This window comes from Molossus molossus, unplaced genomic scaffold (genome assembly GCF_014108415.1).
Source record: "Molossus molossus isolate mMolMol1 unplaced genomic scaffold, mMolMol1.p scaffold_m16_p_13, whole genome shotgun sequence".
NCBI classification, from domain to species: domain Eukaryota; kingdom Metazoa; phylum Chordata; class Mammalia; order Chiroptera; family Molossidae; genus Molossus; species Molossus molossus.
The window spans coordinates 93,108,686-93,124,824 of NW_023425348.1; the positions used below are offsets into that span (position 1 = coordinate 93,108,686).

The 16,139-nt window shown below is 53.9% G+C and overlaps 1 protein-coding gene across 3 annotated transcripts in view; it reads right to left on the reverse strand.

Annotated features, from left to right (window-relative positions):
• Window positions 1-2,014: 2,014 nt before the first annotated feature.
• Window positions 2,015-16,139, reverse strand: part of CHKA (choline kinase alpha) — a 49,666-nt gene continuing 35,541 nt past the window's right edge. For 2 of the 3 annotated variants that reach the window (XM_036259393.1, XM_036259396.1), the window contains 9 exons: window positions 14,991-15,104; window positions 12,513-12,646; window positions 12,030-12,134; window positions 10,951-11,009; window positions 8,986-9,073; window positions 8,549-8,657; window positions 5,767-5,873; window positions 4,079-4,160; window positions 2,015-3,145 (listed from right to left, as the gene is read on the reverse strand). In XM_036259393.1, coding sequence (XP_036115286.1) covers window positions 3,086-3,145; window positions 4,079-4,160; window positions 5,767-5,873; window positions 8,549-8,657; window positions 8,986-9,073; window positions 10,951-11,009; window positions 12,030-12,134; window positions 12,513-12,646; window positions 14,991-15,104 — 858 coding nt within the window. In that variant the 3' untranslated portion in view covers window positions 2,015-3,085. The remainder of the gene's footprint in view (window positions 3,146-4,078; window positions 4,161-5,766; window positions 5,874-8,548; window positions 8,658-8,985; window positions 9,074-10,950; window positions 11,010-12,029; window positions 12,135-12,512; window positions 12,647-14,990; window positions 15,105-16,139) is intronic. The other variant, XM_036259395.1, reaches the window with a different exon arrangement.

Below are 16,139 nucleotides of genomic sequence, written 5' to 3' on the forward strand. Positions count from 1 at the left end.
CTGTGTTTGGGTCCTGTCTGCCGTGCGGGGGCTGGCGAGGCTGCAGCAGAGCCTGGGCTGACGCTGCAAGGCAGGGCCCGGGAGCCTCTTGGCTTCATGGACCCTGTACCAGCCTCTATGCCCGTCTCATACGCACCCTCCTCTGCAGCTGAGGTGGGTGGGATGCACAGGTCAGGGATCTGAGGCCTCAAGAAGTGGAGGAGAGGACCCAAGAGTGTATCTGTAATAATCCCAGACTCGGGGTGAAGGACCAAGGAGGGATGCTCCCAGCACGTGCTAGCGCAGGCCGGGCGGGGGGAGTTCCCATCCGTGGGGGTGCACACTGGCTGTGAGCATGTTCAGGACACGCTGGGTGTGGAGGGGCGTGGTGTCTGGCCCGAAGCGGCCAACATTCCCATCGCTCTTGCTGGCGCTGGCCCCGGGCGCTCGAGATGCTCTGAAGAGCCTGGCCCGACACTCCACACTGGGCGAGCAGCGGTGCCCTACACCGGGGGCCACCATCCCGCAGAGAAGGGCAGAGGCTGGCCGGGATGGCGCCTAGGGTCAGAAGAGGGCTGAGCCAGACCCCAGGCCCTGCCTCCCCAGCGCGGAAGGTTGCAGCCCCCCATCTCCCTGGGCCAGGTAGGCCCGCTCCTGAGGCTGTTCTTCAGCTGGTGGGGTGGCATTCTGTAGCTTTCTGGCCTGGGTCGCCCCACCAGCTGGGAGAGCCAGTGCTCAGACCTTTCTCCAGCCAGATGCCCCAGGAACAAAGGCCGATTTGAGGCCAGATGTCCTGGGCACCATGAGCCCAGTGGCCCGGCCCCATCACTGTGGCTCTCATCTGGCCAGCTGCCGGGAGGAGCCTGTCCCTCAGGCCCCCAGATGCCAGGCTGGGGTACAAGTAGCCAGATGGCAGTCCTGTATGCCTGGCACACTTGGCTCTGAGAACTGATAAAGGCTGTCTGGGGAGGGACACGGGAAACTGGGGCATGGGACTCCGGGGCTGTGGACGGGTCTGGACTGAGCCCAGTCCCCAAGCCTTACACCTTCCTGGGGGGCAGAGCTGGGCAGACCTGCAGGGTGGGGATGACGACAGAGGGACCCTGAGCAGAGGCTGAGCCCAGTGTAGTTTTGTGAGGAGGCAGGTCTGACCCCAGGGAGATGCTGGCTGACACATGGATGGCTGGTCACCTGGCTGGAGGTCTGGTTGCCAGGGACCAGCATAAGCAAGGGCACTGGAGTGGGCACTCCTGGGGCGTGGAGTCATCAGGAGACACGAGGACGGGTGGTCCCCTGAACTGAGGGTAGGCCTGGTCCCTGCGCAGTGTAATGCAGGAGACACCTGAGTGAACAGGTCAGAACTTCAGGAAAAGCCATGTGTCTGGAATACAGGTGACGGGCCAGAGAGGCTGTGGAGGGAATGGTTTCCAGATGGCACTGCTTCCGCCAGAAGCTTTGAGCTGACGGAGGGAGGAGACTGAGCCCGCGCCTCGGGGAGGAAGGCTGGTGCACAGGGACAGGCGGAGGCAGCGGGACATGGCCAGCTGGCCCTGAAGGAGCTGGAAGCTTTATTCTAGGCGAGCTCTCCTGCGGCTCAATATCACTTATCGCTTGGACATCAAAACACACTCTGTTTACGTTGTAAATGTCTGCAAGTGGGAAGTGTCCCCCTGCCCTGGCCCAGCACCCAGACACCCAGACACCCCGACACCCCACCGCGCCTCCCTTCTGGGCGCTTACAGCCTGCACGCCAGGAGCGGACACTGGCGCAGACACTGGGGTCCCCGCCACGACTCAGGGCACAGCCACTGGAGACAGCCAAAGAGGAAATTTTCTTTCCCTTTTTTAAAAACTGATTTTAGAGGGGGAGGGAGACAAACATTGATGAGAGAGAACATCAATTGGCCGCCTCCCGTATGCCCCACACTGGGAACTGGGCCCACAACCTGGGCATGTGCCCTGACCAGGAATCGAACCGGTGATGGGTCAACACTCAACCACTGAGCCACACCAGACGAGAGTTTTTCTTTTTTATTGTTTGTATAGTACAGTCTCTGTGGTAGCAGAAATGTATGCACAGAAACAATTCAAATTAGAGTTCAGATTTAAAAAAAATTACCCCAAAGGATATTGAACATACAGATTTCACAGCTATATTCTATCCACGCCCTCACGTCACACACAGACTGCTGGTACCCACCAGGATGACAGGGTGTCAGGGAACAGAGGGCAGGGACAGCTGGCCACCGAGAGCCCCCTGCCAGGGTTTCCTGCTCCTCCTGAGGGGCCCAGGGCAGCCAACCCTGGCACAGAAACGCCAGCTGTGGGCTGCAGTTGTGGGGAAGAGGCTCGGAGGGGGCACAGCCTGCCCACCCGTGGGGAAGAGGCTCGGAGGGGGCACGTGTCTGCACACCCCCACAGCCCGTGCCCAGCCGCTAGCCCTCCCTGGCCAGGGTTAATGAAGCACATTCAGTGAGGAGGGAGCGGCAGAGGCTACCCCGTTAGGGGGACGTCTGTCTGGACAACACACGCCAGGCCCTTCGAGCTGCATCCATCACACGGAGACAGCAGCTTGCGCTTGTCGTGCGGGGTCTGTTTCTTGAGCATCAGTCATTTGGACCAAAGGGTGAAGGAGCAGCTTCCAGAGACTCACGGGCAGGCCACGGGCAACGTCACGGTCTGTCCTGTCCTCCGCCACCCTCGGGTGAGCAGAGGCTCCACTGTTACTACAGAGCTGGCACAGTGCTCACCAGCAGGGTAACCGAAGTCCTGTAAGAAGGTCAACGTGAGCCAGAATGCGTGGTGGCACGCGGCTGTCTGCGCGCCCGGCCGCAAGCTCCCGGGCCTCGGGACTACAGATCCGCACTAGCGCGCTACTGAGCCGAGTTTCTGCTGCCGAGCTCACGCCAGGCCTAGTGAAGTCGTAAACGAGATATGAAATAAAGGTTACTCAATTTTAATACAGTCTTTCGTATCATACACATCTGTGTGCGGCAGCGAAACGTCCCAGCTTCTTGCCGCAGGGACAGTAGTCGGAGCAGAGGGCCCCACTGGCTCGGCCGCCCCACGCAGTCCAGGAATGAAGTGTACGAAGTCCTCTGCACGGTCACACCCCCAGCTTCCGCTTCTGGTGGAAATAGGCATCAAACCTCGCTTGGGCATAGTCCTAGGAGACAAGGAACAGCGGCCTGACCCAGGGCTCCTGCCAGCCCGAAGGCCCAGGTGCCAACAGCACAGCACAGCTCTGCCCGCTGCAGGCTGCCCAGGAGCCCACCTTCTCACGCTCCCCACACCGTGGTCAGCCTGGCCCCGCCAACCCAGACGGGATGTGTCTACACAGTTGGCACTGCCTGGTTCCCCACTTGTTTGCCCTGCGTGCTCAAGACACTGACTGACAGAAGTTAAAGGCTCCTTTTCAAACGGAAGATCCCGGGCACGCGCAAGCGCAGAACAGAGACGTCTACGTGGTCTCGGCAGCCTCCGACGGTGACTCTACACTTGCTTTAAAATCCAATCCCCCTCCTGCCTCACAGCACCTGTGCCTTCCCGAACCTCTGCCCGGCAGCCGAGACCATCCTGACACAGGACCGAGGAGGAAACTGAACTTGTCACTTCCCGCCACTGTCCCCGAGCAAGGTGCTCACTCCACACTCCTGTGTGCCCCCGCCCCGGACACCCCACCCGCACTCGTGGAAGGTAACAACAGTGTCTGTGACAAGGACAGCCTGGCCTGGCACAAGCTGTTTACAAGAAGGATGTCTTACTCAGCCGCACACCTTCTGCCTCTAAGTTGGGGCTGGAGGCTGGAGAATGGAGTGTGAACAGATGACCGAGATCCCACCCCCTTCACGTGTCACCTCTCCAGCCACCTACGCCCAGGCCCACGATGCACCTCTCTGACGTGGGAGGAACGAGGGCGGCCCCAGGGCAGGCGGCCCCAGCCAGAGGGCTTCGCTGCCGTGCCTCCCCCGCAGCTTCCCACTGGGCCTGCTGCCCGGCCCTGGTTCAGGTGCTCGCAGGGGACGGCAGCCCTCTGTGGGGACACTCCCGGCGCTGTAGCCATTCTGCCCAGGAGAAGAGAAAGACCGCCCACACATACCATGTAGCCAAATTCGATGGATGAAATCTTGGCCTGCACGATGGACCAAAGTCCCCAGAAGAAATGGGAGGCGAGGGCAAACCTGCAATTACAGAAGCAGGAAACACACATGAACAGGTATGTGGTGCCCGTCAGAGGATGGCGAGGTCACTTCTGCTAGACGGACACTCTAACTCATGTCTACTCATCTGGATGCACGACGTCTGCCTGGGCAAACTCAGAGCGGGCCGTGTCCCATGGCCACAGCAGAACCGCCACAGCGCCCTCTGCCCACCTCCGCAGGTGTGAACACACCGAACTGCCCGTCCCCAGCACATGTAACTCCTTTCGCAGGCTCACCTAGAGGCCTTGGTGGCCATGCCAGCAAAGCCTGGGCCACACAGACCCTGTGCTGCCCGTGTGTGAGGGTGCAGCCTCCACACCAGCAAGAGGGAACGTGGGACTGCCACCTCTGCCTGTCCCCGAGGACCCCACACAGAAGTGAAACCGAGCACAGGCCCGTGGGAGCCACCACTGGAATCCCAGTTCTCCCACGTGCACACGGCGGCTCCGTGCGAAGGAAGGAGAGCTCTGACCAGCCCCGTGCTCTGGCCCCACCAACCCAGCCGCCCCGGCAGGTCTCTCTCGCTCCCTTCTGTTTGCTGTGGGGGCAGCCGGGGCGGTGAGCTCAGGGAGGGCTGTGAACACGCCTGACCCACCAAGAGGTGATCCGTGAAGTGCGGCAGACAAGGTGAGCCCGACTGAGTTAAGGAGTCATTTTACCAAAGACTCTCCTGGGAGACCCCAGTGATTCAGAATAATTCAGCCTCTTGACTAAAGAGCTGAGTGGGAATCAATAGATGTCGAGGCCTTGGTGGAATCTGAAAGTTTCTGAACCCTGCTTTGAGAGCTCATGAAAAACAACTGAAAGCAAAACTCAGCCCTGGGCAGGTGGCAAAGTGGCTGAGCATAGTCCTGTGTACCAAAGTTTGCTGGTTCGATTTCATCAGGGCACGTGCCGGGTATCAGGCTGGACCCCCTATGTGGGGCATGCAGGGGGCAGCTGATCCATGTTACTCTCTTTCCCTCTCCCTTTGCTTAAAAAAAAATATTTTGGCCCTGGCCAGTTTGGCTCAGCAGTTAGAGCGTTGGCCCGAGGTCCAGAGACCGGCTTCAGTTCCTGCTAGGGGCACGTACCTCAGTTGCAGTTTGGCCCCAGCCCGTCGTGTGGGTGGCAACCACTCAATGTGTCTCTCACATGGATGTCTCTCTCTCTCTTCCTCCCCTTCTCCCTCCTGCTCTATCTGAAGATGAATGCAAAAATGTCCTTGGATGAGGATAAAAAAAATTTTTTGAATTACAAAAAAACAAGACTCAGAACCAAGAGACATGGCTTCTAGTTATTTCCTAGGAGACGTAGACGGCACCAGCAGGTCCGACTTCCGCAGGGACAAGAGCGCAGCAGAGCCTCACGCACGGATCCAGTCTGGACTCCATCCACGCCTGCCCTCCCACACGCGGACCTGTTCTCACACCTGCTGACGCCCGAGCACACTCAGCCACAGAAGCACCCTTGTTCTGTTTTGGATAGAGTACAGGTCCTAGAGGTGTCCGGTTAGTACGGTTTCTCACATGCCCACAGCCGGCGGCATCCAACTACACTCCAGGCAGAGGTAGGCCATCTTTACAGATCAGCAAGGGAAGATTACCTATTGACTTCAACCAGCATTTCTTCTTCTAGAATGAACTTTTCTTCATTACTGAGGTTTTTAAAGTCATTTGGGAATGCAGCCAAGTAACTAGAAATAAAATGGAGCTAAAAAGAAAAAAGAAAAATTAAGGATCAGTGACGGTTAAAGAGACGCTGTCCTAAACTGCTGCAAACACACACATCTGCCATGTCAGCGGAGCCGGAGGAAGCCTGGCCGAGCCGCGCCTCTCCGCCCAGGAGGGGACTTGGAGGTTCCCTCGTCTCACGGCAGTCACCGGGTGCAGAGTTCTAATGGGCTCCATGCTGTGCTGGTGACAAGACAGGTACAGGGAACTAAGGCTGCTTGTGGAGAAGTAATTCAGCTAGAATCTTTATTCTGATCCCCGCTCATGCTTTCCCCCGTCTGAGCAAAGCCCGGCCACGAGCACGCCAGGCACCAGGCTCTGGCTATCCTGATGCTCCCTCAGAGCCGGGGCTGGGGCAGACAGTATGGGGCCCCCTAAGACTCCGTGATTTACCCACTTAGGCTCATAAAGTGGCAATGTCTAATTTTGGTTTGGAGAAGAGACAGTTTACCTAAGGTGGCCCCAGGCTGCACATTTAGTCCACATGTCAGTTAGGATTAGGAGCTCCCTGGTTCGACTATTCCATACTCAGCAAAGGCAGTAGAACGCGGCAAACCATCGATACTTTCTTTTGTACACAAGAACATGGCTGTTGGTCATCATTCCCTCGTTCACTGGTTACCTAGTTGGAATGCCCACACTCCTCCCCCCATGTCCTTTGCCCGTATGGCCTCTTAAACCTTCCTTCTCTAAAGTCAGCTTTCACATTCCACTACCAAAGAGCACCACAAGTTCAAGCTCTGTCCCCGGCAGTGCTCCTGGAGTGCCAAGCCCCGGCCAGTGTGGCGCACTGCTGGAGTCCCCTGCACCGAAAGGCTGCCGGTTGATTCCCAGTCAGGACACATGCCCGGGCTACAGGCTTGATCCCAGGTAACGAGTGTGCAGAAGGCAATTAGTTTGTAAAAGCTTGAACCACCGCATTAGTAGGGTTAATTTCTGGGAGGCACTAAATGCTGAAACTGGCAAAGAAAGAAAGAAAACTTCAGTTGAACTGATCAACACCCTAATGAAATAGTAATCAATGACCCTCCCTCCAAAAATGTCCTAGGCCCAGACTGTTTTGCAAGCAAGGTCTATCAAACTTTCAAAGAACAGATATCATCTTCATTGTATAAAAATCTGCTCCAGAAAATAAGGAGGGAGACTCAGCTCACTTTAAAAGACCAGTATAATTCTGATTCCAAAAGATGCAATAATTTTAAAAATGAACAGCCCTGGCTGGTTTGGCTCAGCGGTTGGAGCGTTGGCCTGCGGTCCAGAGAGACCCGGGTTCAGTTCCCGCTAATGGTATGTACCTCGGTTGCAGTTTGTCCCCGGCCCTGGTTGGGTCGTGTGGGTGGCAGCCACTCTATGTGTTCCTTTCACGTCGATGTCCCCCCCTCCCCCGTCCGTCCCTCCCACTCTATCTGAACAAAATATGGGAAAGTGTCCTCGGGTGAGGATAAAAAAACAGAACATAAAAGGCCCAATTGACATACGTGCACAGATACAGAACTCCCCAAATAAGACAATGCCTAATTGACCCAGTGGAGAATTAGTTTACTGCAGAAATTCCAGAATGGTTTAACATTTAAAAACATCTCATTAACGAGTTAAAAAGAAAAAAGCCATGAGAGGCTTTTCTCTGCATCTATGAAGTAACCTGATGAAGACCAACAGCTCGGCGGGATCTGTAAACGCCCAGAAAGCAGAAGAGAACCGGCTTCGGTCTCCGGTCTCCACGCCGGGCGGGCGGGCGGCACTGGCAGTCACACGGCCCCCGAAGTAAGTCTGCCTCCGTCCTGAACAGCTCCCTCCGAGCTCTCACACCAAAGGTGCCCAGTTTTCACCAGTCTAATTTCTCTTCAGCAGGGCGAGGTGTCCTCTCGTCCCCGGGCTTTCCCCCACCCTTCCTTCTCACGCAGCATGGCCTTGAGGTGCAGACCATGCCGCCACTGTGGACATGCTCAGGGCCTCGCAGCCAGCTTTAAAATACAGCCCGAAGACAGCAACAGTTTCGCCCCACGATACGCCTGCCCTAGACAGTGCGCTGCCCACAGAAGACTGTCACTGTGCCTGACGGGTGGGTGGGTGCCGGAGAAGCACCTGGGAAGTCTGCTCAGTGAGCTACGGCAGCAACTAATGCAGCCTGTTGTCACCCCAGCCTCTGGGCACACCTCTGAGCAGGCGGGGTGCGCTCCTCCCAGCCCTGCCGCTTCTACGTGCCACCTACTTATCCTCACCAGGCTGAGGACTGCGAGAGGGATTCCTAAGAGGCACCCCAGTCACTGCTCCCGTAACTCAGGACAGGGCAGAGAACCGTCAACACCGCAGCAGCTACATCACGCTGCCCACGATGACGTCTCTGCGCAGTGGGACAGAAGTCAGTGACCGCCAGAAAGGAGCCAAAAGAAAGTAGAACAGGGCTGCACTTTTTAGAAAAAACTACAATGGGGACTGAGCTCCTCTGACTGAGCAAAGGGATCTCTGGCACAGAGCTGGACACAAATGTCAACTTTGCGTCTACATTTAACAAGAAGACATTGAAAGCCAAAAGCGTTTGCCTACCCACTACCAGTTTGAAAGGGGCATCATTCAAAATGCAGACGTAGTCAACACTAATTGCACAAAGCTGACGGGTAGCTCACTGACCACCAGCGCTGGAACCAGCCCTACCTGCTGCTTCCTGGTGGGGAACTTCAGGATGTTCGCTCTGAAAAAGGGATACTTCTCGTAGGTATAATCATACATCCACTCACAGAAATGGTTCCCAATGTCGAATCCCCTGAAAAAGAGGCCAGAAATGCAGAAAATGAGTCAACCTGTTCATTTCGAGGCTCCCTGTCCACAGAAAGAAAGAGGCTGATACATGAAAGGACATAATCTAAGCCAAAGAAAGCACTCTGGATCCTGATCACACAGCCCTGCTCCCTCTCACAGGAGCTAAGGACGGGTTGTGCCACTGCATGTGGCCATCGTGGCACGGGCACTAAAAGCACTGGTCCAGAAGAGGCTTTGGAATGCCCACGGCACTGCTCCCCATTTCCCCCATAGGCGGTCCATACACACATTCAAATAGAACAGCACGGAAATACACACACTTCACTGCTTACCTGTAGTTATAGCTGCTGTATTCAAAGTCGATGAGCATCAGCCTCTGTTTCTCAGAATTCTCTCTGCCTTCCAGCAACAAGATGTTACCTGCAGAAAGGTGTGCACATGACTTTCCTCTGGGGGGTTTATGCTCAAAGTCGTAAGTCCTGAACAGCAGAGCTGGCGTCTCTGACCCTTTTGGGGATGCTAACCACCAGGGAGTGAAGGTGGCTGCAGACCCAAGTGGCGCCTGGAGAAGCACTGTCCCGGGGCCTGGCCCTTGGCAGAAGGCCAGGGTCACAATCTGTTCACAGCAGCCTCAGGAGCACAGCCCTGGGCTCCCCCTCAGTTTTCACATGGGGCACAAAGGGAAATGCCGCAGGATCCCCTGGGAAGCTGTGTTCTGGTGTCCTCCCGATGAGGATGCTGCCAGGGGCGAGGTCAGCCCCCGCACGGCTCTGGGAACCACACCTGACCTCACCGCTCGGCCCTCGCCAGGTCTTAAGCAAGACCACAAGCAGCTCTGCACAACCATGTTCCCTTAGGGCTGGGTTCTGGGCCAGAAGTGACTTGGCCACCACACTGGCCCCCAGGCCTCTGCTCTGAGACTCCGCACTGTACACAATGGGCTGCACCACTGAGCCCATGGGGTGGTGGGCGAGCAGAACCCGCCTGTGCTCCTCTGTCGGGACGCCCTCTGCAGGGAGTCCGCAGCAGGCACGCTTCCTAGGCTCCTCGGTGCCTCCCAAGGAGCATGAAGGCACATTCCCACGGGAGCTGAGCCAAGTGAGTGCAGCTCCCTCTCTGTGCCCTCCACGGGCTGCCACCTCTGGCAAGCTGACCTCCCTCACATGCAAAACTGGCTGACATGTCTACACACTGCTTGACTGCACTTGGCCGGCTACAATTAGCTAATTAGTAAAAGGTACTTGGGCTTAAACTAAGGTCTTACTGAGACTGGTCTTCAACAGGGACTGTTCTCAAAATTAAAACCAACGGCTCAGCCTGGCCAAGGGCCCGAAGGTGGACCTCAGGGCAAAGCCACGCCGCAGCCAGGCAGTCGTGGCTGTCCAGCTAGATGGGGCCTCTGGTTCAACTCTGAGTCTGCAACACGCTAGGCAAAGCATGGCTGCAGAGATTTCTCAGAGCAGAGAAGCAGAAGTATTACTAGGTGGGAACTGACATCCCCAGAGGCGGCGGCTCTGGTACGGCCGGTGCTGTTCACTGCGGAGGCCGAGCCCAGGCTGAGCCCAGGCTGACCGAGAAGGCAGTCCCGCAGATTTAACCCTCTAATCTTCCAGATTAACAGTCACGTCCACAAAAGGTGTCAAATGCTGAGCGAACATGTGACTTAGGAAGGTGAAGGTCTTTATCTCAGTTCCCAGTTTAAGTGACTATTCTGATTTTTTCTTTCTTTTTTTTTATTCTCACCCGAGGACATTTTTCCACTTTTTTGTTAAGATAGAGTGGGAGGGAGAAAGAGGAAGAGAGAGAGAGAGAGACATCGATGTGAAAGGGACACATTGAGTGGCTGCCACCCACACGACCCAACCAGGGCCGGGGGACAAACCGAGGTACGTGCCCTTAGCAGGAACCGAACCCGGGTCTCTCTGGACTGCAGGCCGACGCTCTAACTGCTGAGCCAAACCGGCCAGGGCTGATTTTTTTTATAAATGTATTTTTTTTTACAGAAATGGGATGAGATATATACATGTTTTTCTAAAACTTACCTTTTTTTTTTTTAATGTATCCTGGAGATTTTTCTGTTGGTCTATATAAAACTCAACCTCTTTCTTTTTTTTTCTTTTGAAAATTGTTATGAGTTTATTTGAGCCAAATGTTCTCTTTCTTTTTAATAGTTATGCAATACTTCATGTCTGGCTGTGCCTTCATTTAATGCCTCTAACCCTCTCTTCCTGGACCCTGGGCACTGACACACACACCCTGGGCACTGACACACACACAAAATGGGCTGCAACTCTTACCTTCTTGACAGTCATTATGACAAAAAACAACTGGCGATGGAGTGGATTCCAGCAATGATCTGGAGAAGGAAGGATATGCTATTACTTATCAGACTTTTCAGTTCGATGCAAACAGTCCTGCTGCCTCAGCAAGCCCTGCTCTGCAATAGTGCTCCAAACACATGCCCTCTGGGGAACGTTTGTCCCAACCACAACAGTGCTCCAAACACATGCCCTCTGGGGAACGTTTGTCCCAACCACAACAGTGCTCCAAACACATGCCCTCTGGGGAACTCTGGGGAACTGCTGTGGGCAGGCCGGGCAGCCGAGGGACAGTGCTCAGGCCTCCCCTCCTCTCCTCCCTTTCCTGGAGGACCCCTCATGCAGCTGCTGCGTGGCCTGCAGTCCCTCCTCCAAGAGCCTGACTGACCACTGACCAGAGCACATCCCTGTAGGTTGGTCTCTTTTGGCCTCTGGTTTCCCTGATAACACTTATCACAACATACTATTATTTTGTTAACTTGTTTTCTGTCTCTCTTGATACAACAGAAGCTCCTTGAAAAATGTCTTGGTTACTGTTTCTTCGGCACCAATCACGAGGCCCAGACCAATAGGCCCTCAAATACTGAGTATTAAAAGCATAAATACTCCCACTCGGGGGACATGTGCTAGGAGCCTGCACGCCCCGGCCCCTGAAGACTCCATGGTGGTGTCTACTCAGAGAGATGTCAAGCTTCTTCCTCCATTCCCCCAAAGCTTGGCTTGAACTGTTCCCCAGCCTGCCCCAAGGTTTGTTGCTCTGGTTTCATTTAAGAAAAACCTACTGCCCTAGGTGCTCTGCTGCCCTCATCACCAACCATCCCTGAGGAACTGTACTCCCACCATGAACCTCAGGGGACAACCGCAGAAGTGACTTCGCTCGCATGAAACTAATTCTAGGTGACAAAATCACTGTTTAAACTCGTCTTGCAAAACCAATATAAGCACCAGGCCTGAGGCCATGCTTATAAATGATCGCTGACAGCTGTTCTAGCGACTACGAATGTTTACATTTCTGGACACATGTACTTGCTAAGTCAGGAAATGGATGCAATGCTGACCTCAGATTTTCCAGTTCCAAAGGCAGGTTGTAACTGAGGAATCTGTGCAGCTGCTTCACTTTGGGCTCCCCAGTGAACTTAATTCTCAGCACTTGATTGAGATATCTTGCAAAAAAAGAGAGAACAAGCATTGCTCAGTTCACCATGGCTTGCGATTGGGCTCTAGTTAAATATAACAACAGTGTCACACAAGGGGCACCCGATCGCCATGGCAGGGGAAGGAGGGCGTGGGTCCAGGACACTCTGGGAAGCAGACTCTCTGTCCATCCACCTGTTTGGTGGCATTTCTGCTGGTCTTTCCTGGTTCAGGAGCTGATTCTGGCATGGAAGAAAGACCTACTCCTGAGGCAGACCCCACCGACTCAGCGCTGCGCATCAGCGGACAGAGAAAGCCCTCCAGCCGTGGGGCCGGCCAGGGCTCCCCTCGGGCACCACCGGGAGCTGCCAATGTAAGACTCAGAGCCAAGTGATCTGACCACTTACTTTTCCATTGTTCCAAAAAGCCATTTCGGTTCCTTATTGAAAGGCATTTTCATACCATGGAATGTAGCCATTTTCTCAGCTATTTCTGCAGAAATATCTGGCAAACTTAATTCTTCAGTGTCTAGTCGCCGGCTCTGAAATAAAAAGGGTGTTAGAAAATGGCATTCATGCAGATAACCTAGGAAGTGTGAGCTCCACAAAATTCTCTTCAGAAATTTGGGCACTGTGCCCAAAGATGAAGACTCAGCAATTGTCAGGGCACCTCTTAGCGAGGGGCAGGCTACCACCAAAGGCCGGTTTCATTTCGAACTCTTTATTTGAGAGCAAGTCCTTCTCCCACACTGTGACTGCCCTTGATCACTCCACCCAACACTAGAGGTATGCTCCCTTCCCTAGGCTAGAAACTCCAGGTATTCGGCGATTTACCAGGTGACCCAGCACCTAACTCCTTCATCGCTGGACAGTCCACTCAGACACGCAAGTGAGATGTGGCAGTGCTGTGAGCTCAGGTGAGCCCTGTCCCAGTATTCACAGTGGTGTCCCCAGCACCTACCTACCTGGTACAGAGAAGGCTCTCAACCAGAAACCACCCCCAGTAAGTAGGACTTATTCCCAGCTTCCTAACACAGCCCGAGGCCACGCGTGTATGGCTGCCCTTCCACAGCTACTCACGGGGAGCTCCCAAGTGCCCTGACCTCAGCTCCACTCCCACAAGGCCTTCCCATCACTGAGTTGTGTTCAGTGGTTCCTCACCTTTTCTAAAGAGAAGTTTTACCACACATGTATGTATTAAACAATTCTTAATTTGCTCCTGCTGGGCTTTATTAAAATGGTATGATAGTCCAGCCGGCGTGGCTCAGTGGTTGAGCATCGACCCATGCACCAAAATGGTATGATACTATGTGCATTCTACAATTTGACTTTACCAATCAATATTGTTTTTAAGATGCAACCATGTTGCCAGTTATAAACATATAAAATCCTATATTTTCAAAATTCTTTCCAATCCATCATGACCTCATTTGATTCTTATACCAGATAGATGTTCCTGTCTTTACTGGGAAAAATATAAATCAAAGCACCGCCAGGTACCAGGGAAGAGACTGAACGTGGACTCTGGTGCCGGGAGTACCACCCACTGGTTTAAGCAGCCCAGAACGGCAGCTGGTGCACATGGCGCCATTGGGGAGATAGCACAAGGCTCCTGGCCTGTGGGATTAGACACAGGAACCCCTCCTTCAGCCCCAGCTGGACACAGGTGGAGTCCTGGCAAGCAGAGCACCCCCTCAGCCAGGTGTCCTTGTCCACCTGCACTGCTGTTCATAAGTGGCCAAGACACCACACAGGCAGGGCATGAAAAGGCAGCCATTCATGGCCTAGTGCTCAAGGGGCTCACGCAGGTTAAGAGGGGCACCCTTCACCACCTCTGCAGGTCTAGATGCCAGTGGGAACTCAGGCGAGCCGGCTCAGCATCTCCACCCGCATGAGCTGGGCCCACCTTCACTTTCACGGGAGCCCCTGAGGCCCGGGCCCTCTTGTGGGAGGGGATGGGACTCCTACCCTCAATTCTAAACAAGACAGGCTGGAAGATCTTACAGCAACAGTAACAATGCCTCAGGCCAGCAAGGAAGGGAAACCAGTCCTGACGGAAACAGAGTCAGAGCCAAGCTCTGAAGTGAGAGTGGAACCGGGGGCAGAGGGAGGGAGGACACCGGGAGACAAGGCAAAGGGCAGTGGTGGCCCAGAATGGTCAGGGCTAGGTGCTCTGCGGCCAGTTCTACGAGAAGGCCCTGCAGATGAGGGGAACAAAGTGAAAGGGGACCATTTCAGGGCCAAGCAGCTTTAAGGGACAACGAATGTTGTTTCATGTGTGTATTTTAACTGATTTTAGAGAAAAGGAAGAGAGGAGGAAGGGAAAGGAACAGAGGAGGAGGGGAGGGGGAGCGAGAAAGAGAGAGCGAGCAAGAAAAACATTGATTTTGTTGTTCCACTATTTATGTATTCACTGTTGTTTCTTGTATGTGCCCTGACCAGAGATTAAACCCGCAACCTTGGCGAATCAGTACAACACTCTAATTGAGCGACCTGGCCAGCACTCACATATATATATATATATATATTTTTTTTATTCTTACCCGAGGACATTTTTCCATTTTTTACTCAGATAGAGCGGGAAGGAGAGAGAGGAAGAGAGAGAGAAACATCGATGTGAAAGGGACACATCGAGTGGCCGCCACCCACACGACCCAACCAGGGCCGGGGACAAACTGCAGCCAAGGTACATGCCCTTAGCGGGAACGGAACCCGGGTCTCTGTGGACCGCAGGCCGACGCTCTAACCGCTGAGCCAAATCGGCCAGGGCAATTTTTGATCAACATATCTTTGTAGGAAAAATAGAGGTTCTGATGTAAATTCAATAGACTTGATTTTTCTTTATTTCTGACACAGCTTAAGAATGTGGTCGAGCACACATCTTACCGGAATAAACTGCTCCAAGCGGCCTTGCGGAAAGATGCCGTAGAGCTTCGGTCCCAGGGACCTCTCTGCAAGGATGGCGAACATCACGCTCTCCAGAACCATGGCCTCAGCCCCCTGAAACATGGCGACACGCCGGATGTTAGAGTGCTGCCGCAGAGCGCTTTCCCACGAGCAGCTTCGCACCAACTCTACGATCGGGCTGATCACCCACGTTTTAAATATGAAGAAACAGAGGTTAACACAGCTGGTATTTATTTGCAGGATCCATGTTCAAAGCACTATATTGATGAAACTTAAAATTCAACTTTAATTAAGGTCACTGACTCCAAAAATAGGGTAATATCTAGAAATATTTTAAAACTTGTATGAATCTCAACCTTGGCATCTTGTCAAAGGTCACAACAGTACCACCCATTCTGGCGAAGGCCGACTTGCTTTTCTGCGGACAGTGCCAAGTGAAGCAGGGCCGAGGCCTGCGCCCACTGACCGGCGCTGTTGCTGGTGAGCTTCACATTACTCCTTTAGGTCGGGGTCTGTTTTCTGGCCCCAAGAGCACTTAAGCTGGGAGCGTCAAATTTTCTATTTTCTGCTTTTATCCCCAAGTGTCTCGTCATTTAATGTTCATCTTCTTGCCAAAACCTCTACAATGCTCCTATGGTTCTGTCCTAAAAGCAAATGTGGATCTATAATCATTGTGCCTTCAAAATCCACGTTTTGGATTCAACTCAAATTCATTCCTTAGTCCTCTTTCCTCAAACAGCAAATTATAGCGTAAGCGTTTCCACTTGTTGGGGTGAAGGAGTGGGAGCAACTGTTCTTAACCACAGTGCACAGAATCTCTTAGGCAGTGGTTCTCAACCTTCCTGAGGCCGCGACACTTTAATCCGGCTCCTCATGTTGTGTGTGGGCGCATCTGCATGTGGGGGACCCGCCTGGAGACGGATAGAGGAGCGGGGTCTCGGAAATATGTTTTCCAATGGTCTTAGGCTACCCCTGAGAAAGGGTCATTCAATCCCCCAAAGGGGTCGCGACCCACAGGTTGAGAACTGCTGCCTTAGAGCGTTTCAAATAGGTGTGTGGGGAGCCACCAGCAGGTGTGCTCTGAAAATGCTTTGAGGGGGTTCTACTTCACCCCTTGTTAAGAAACAT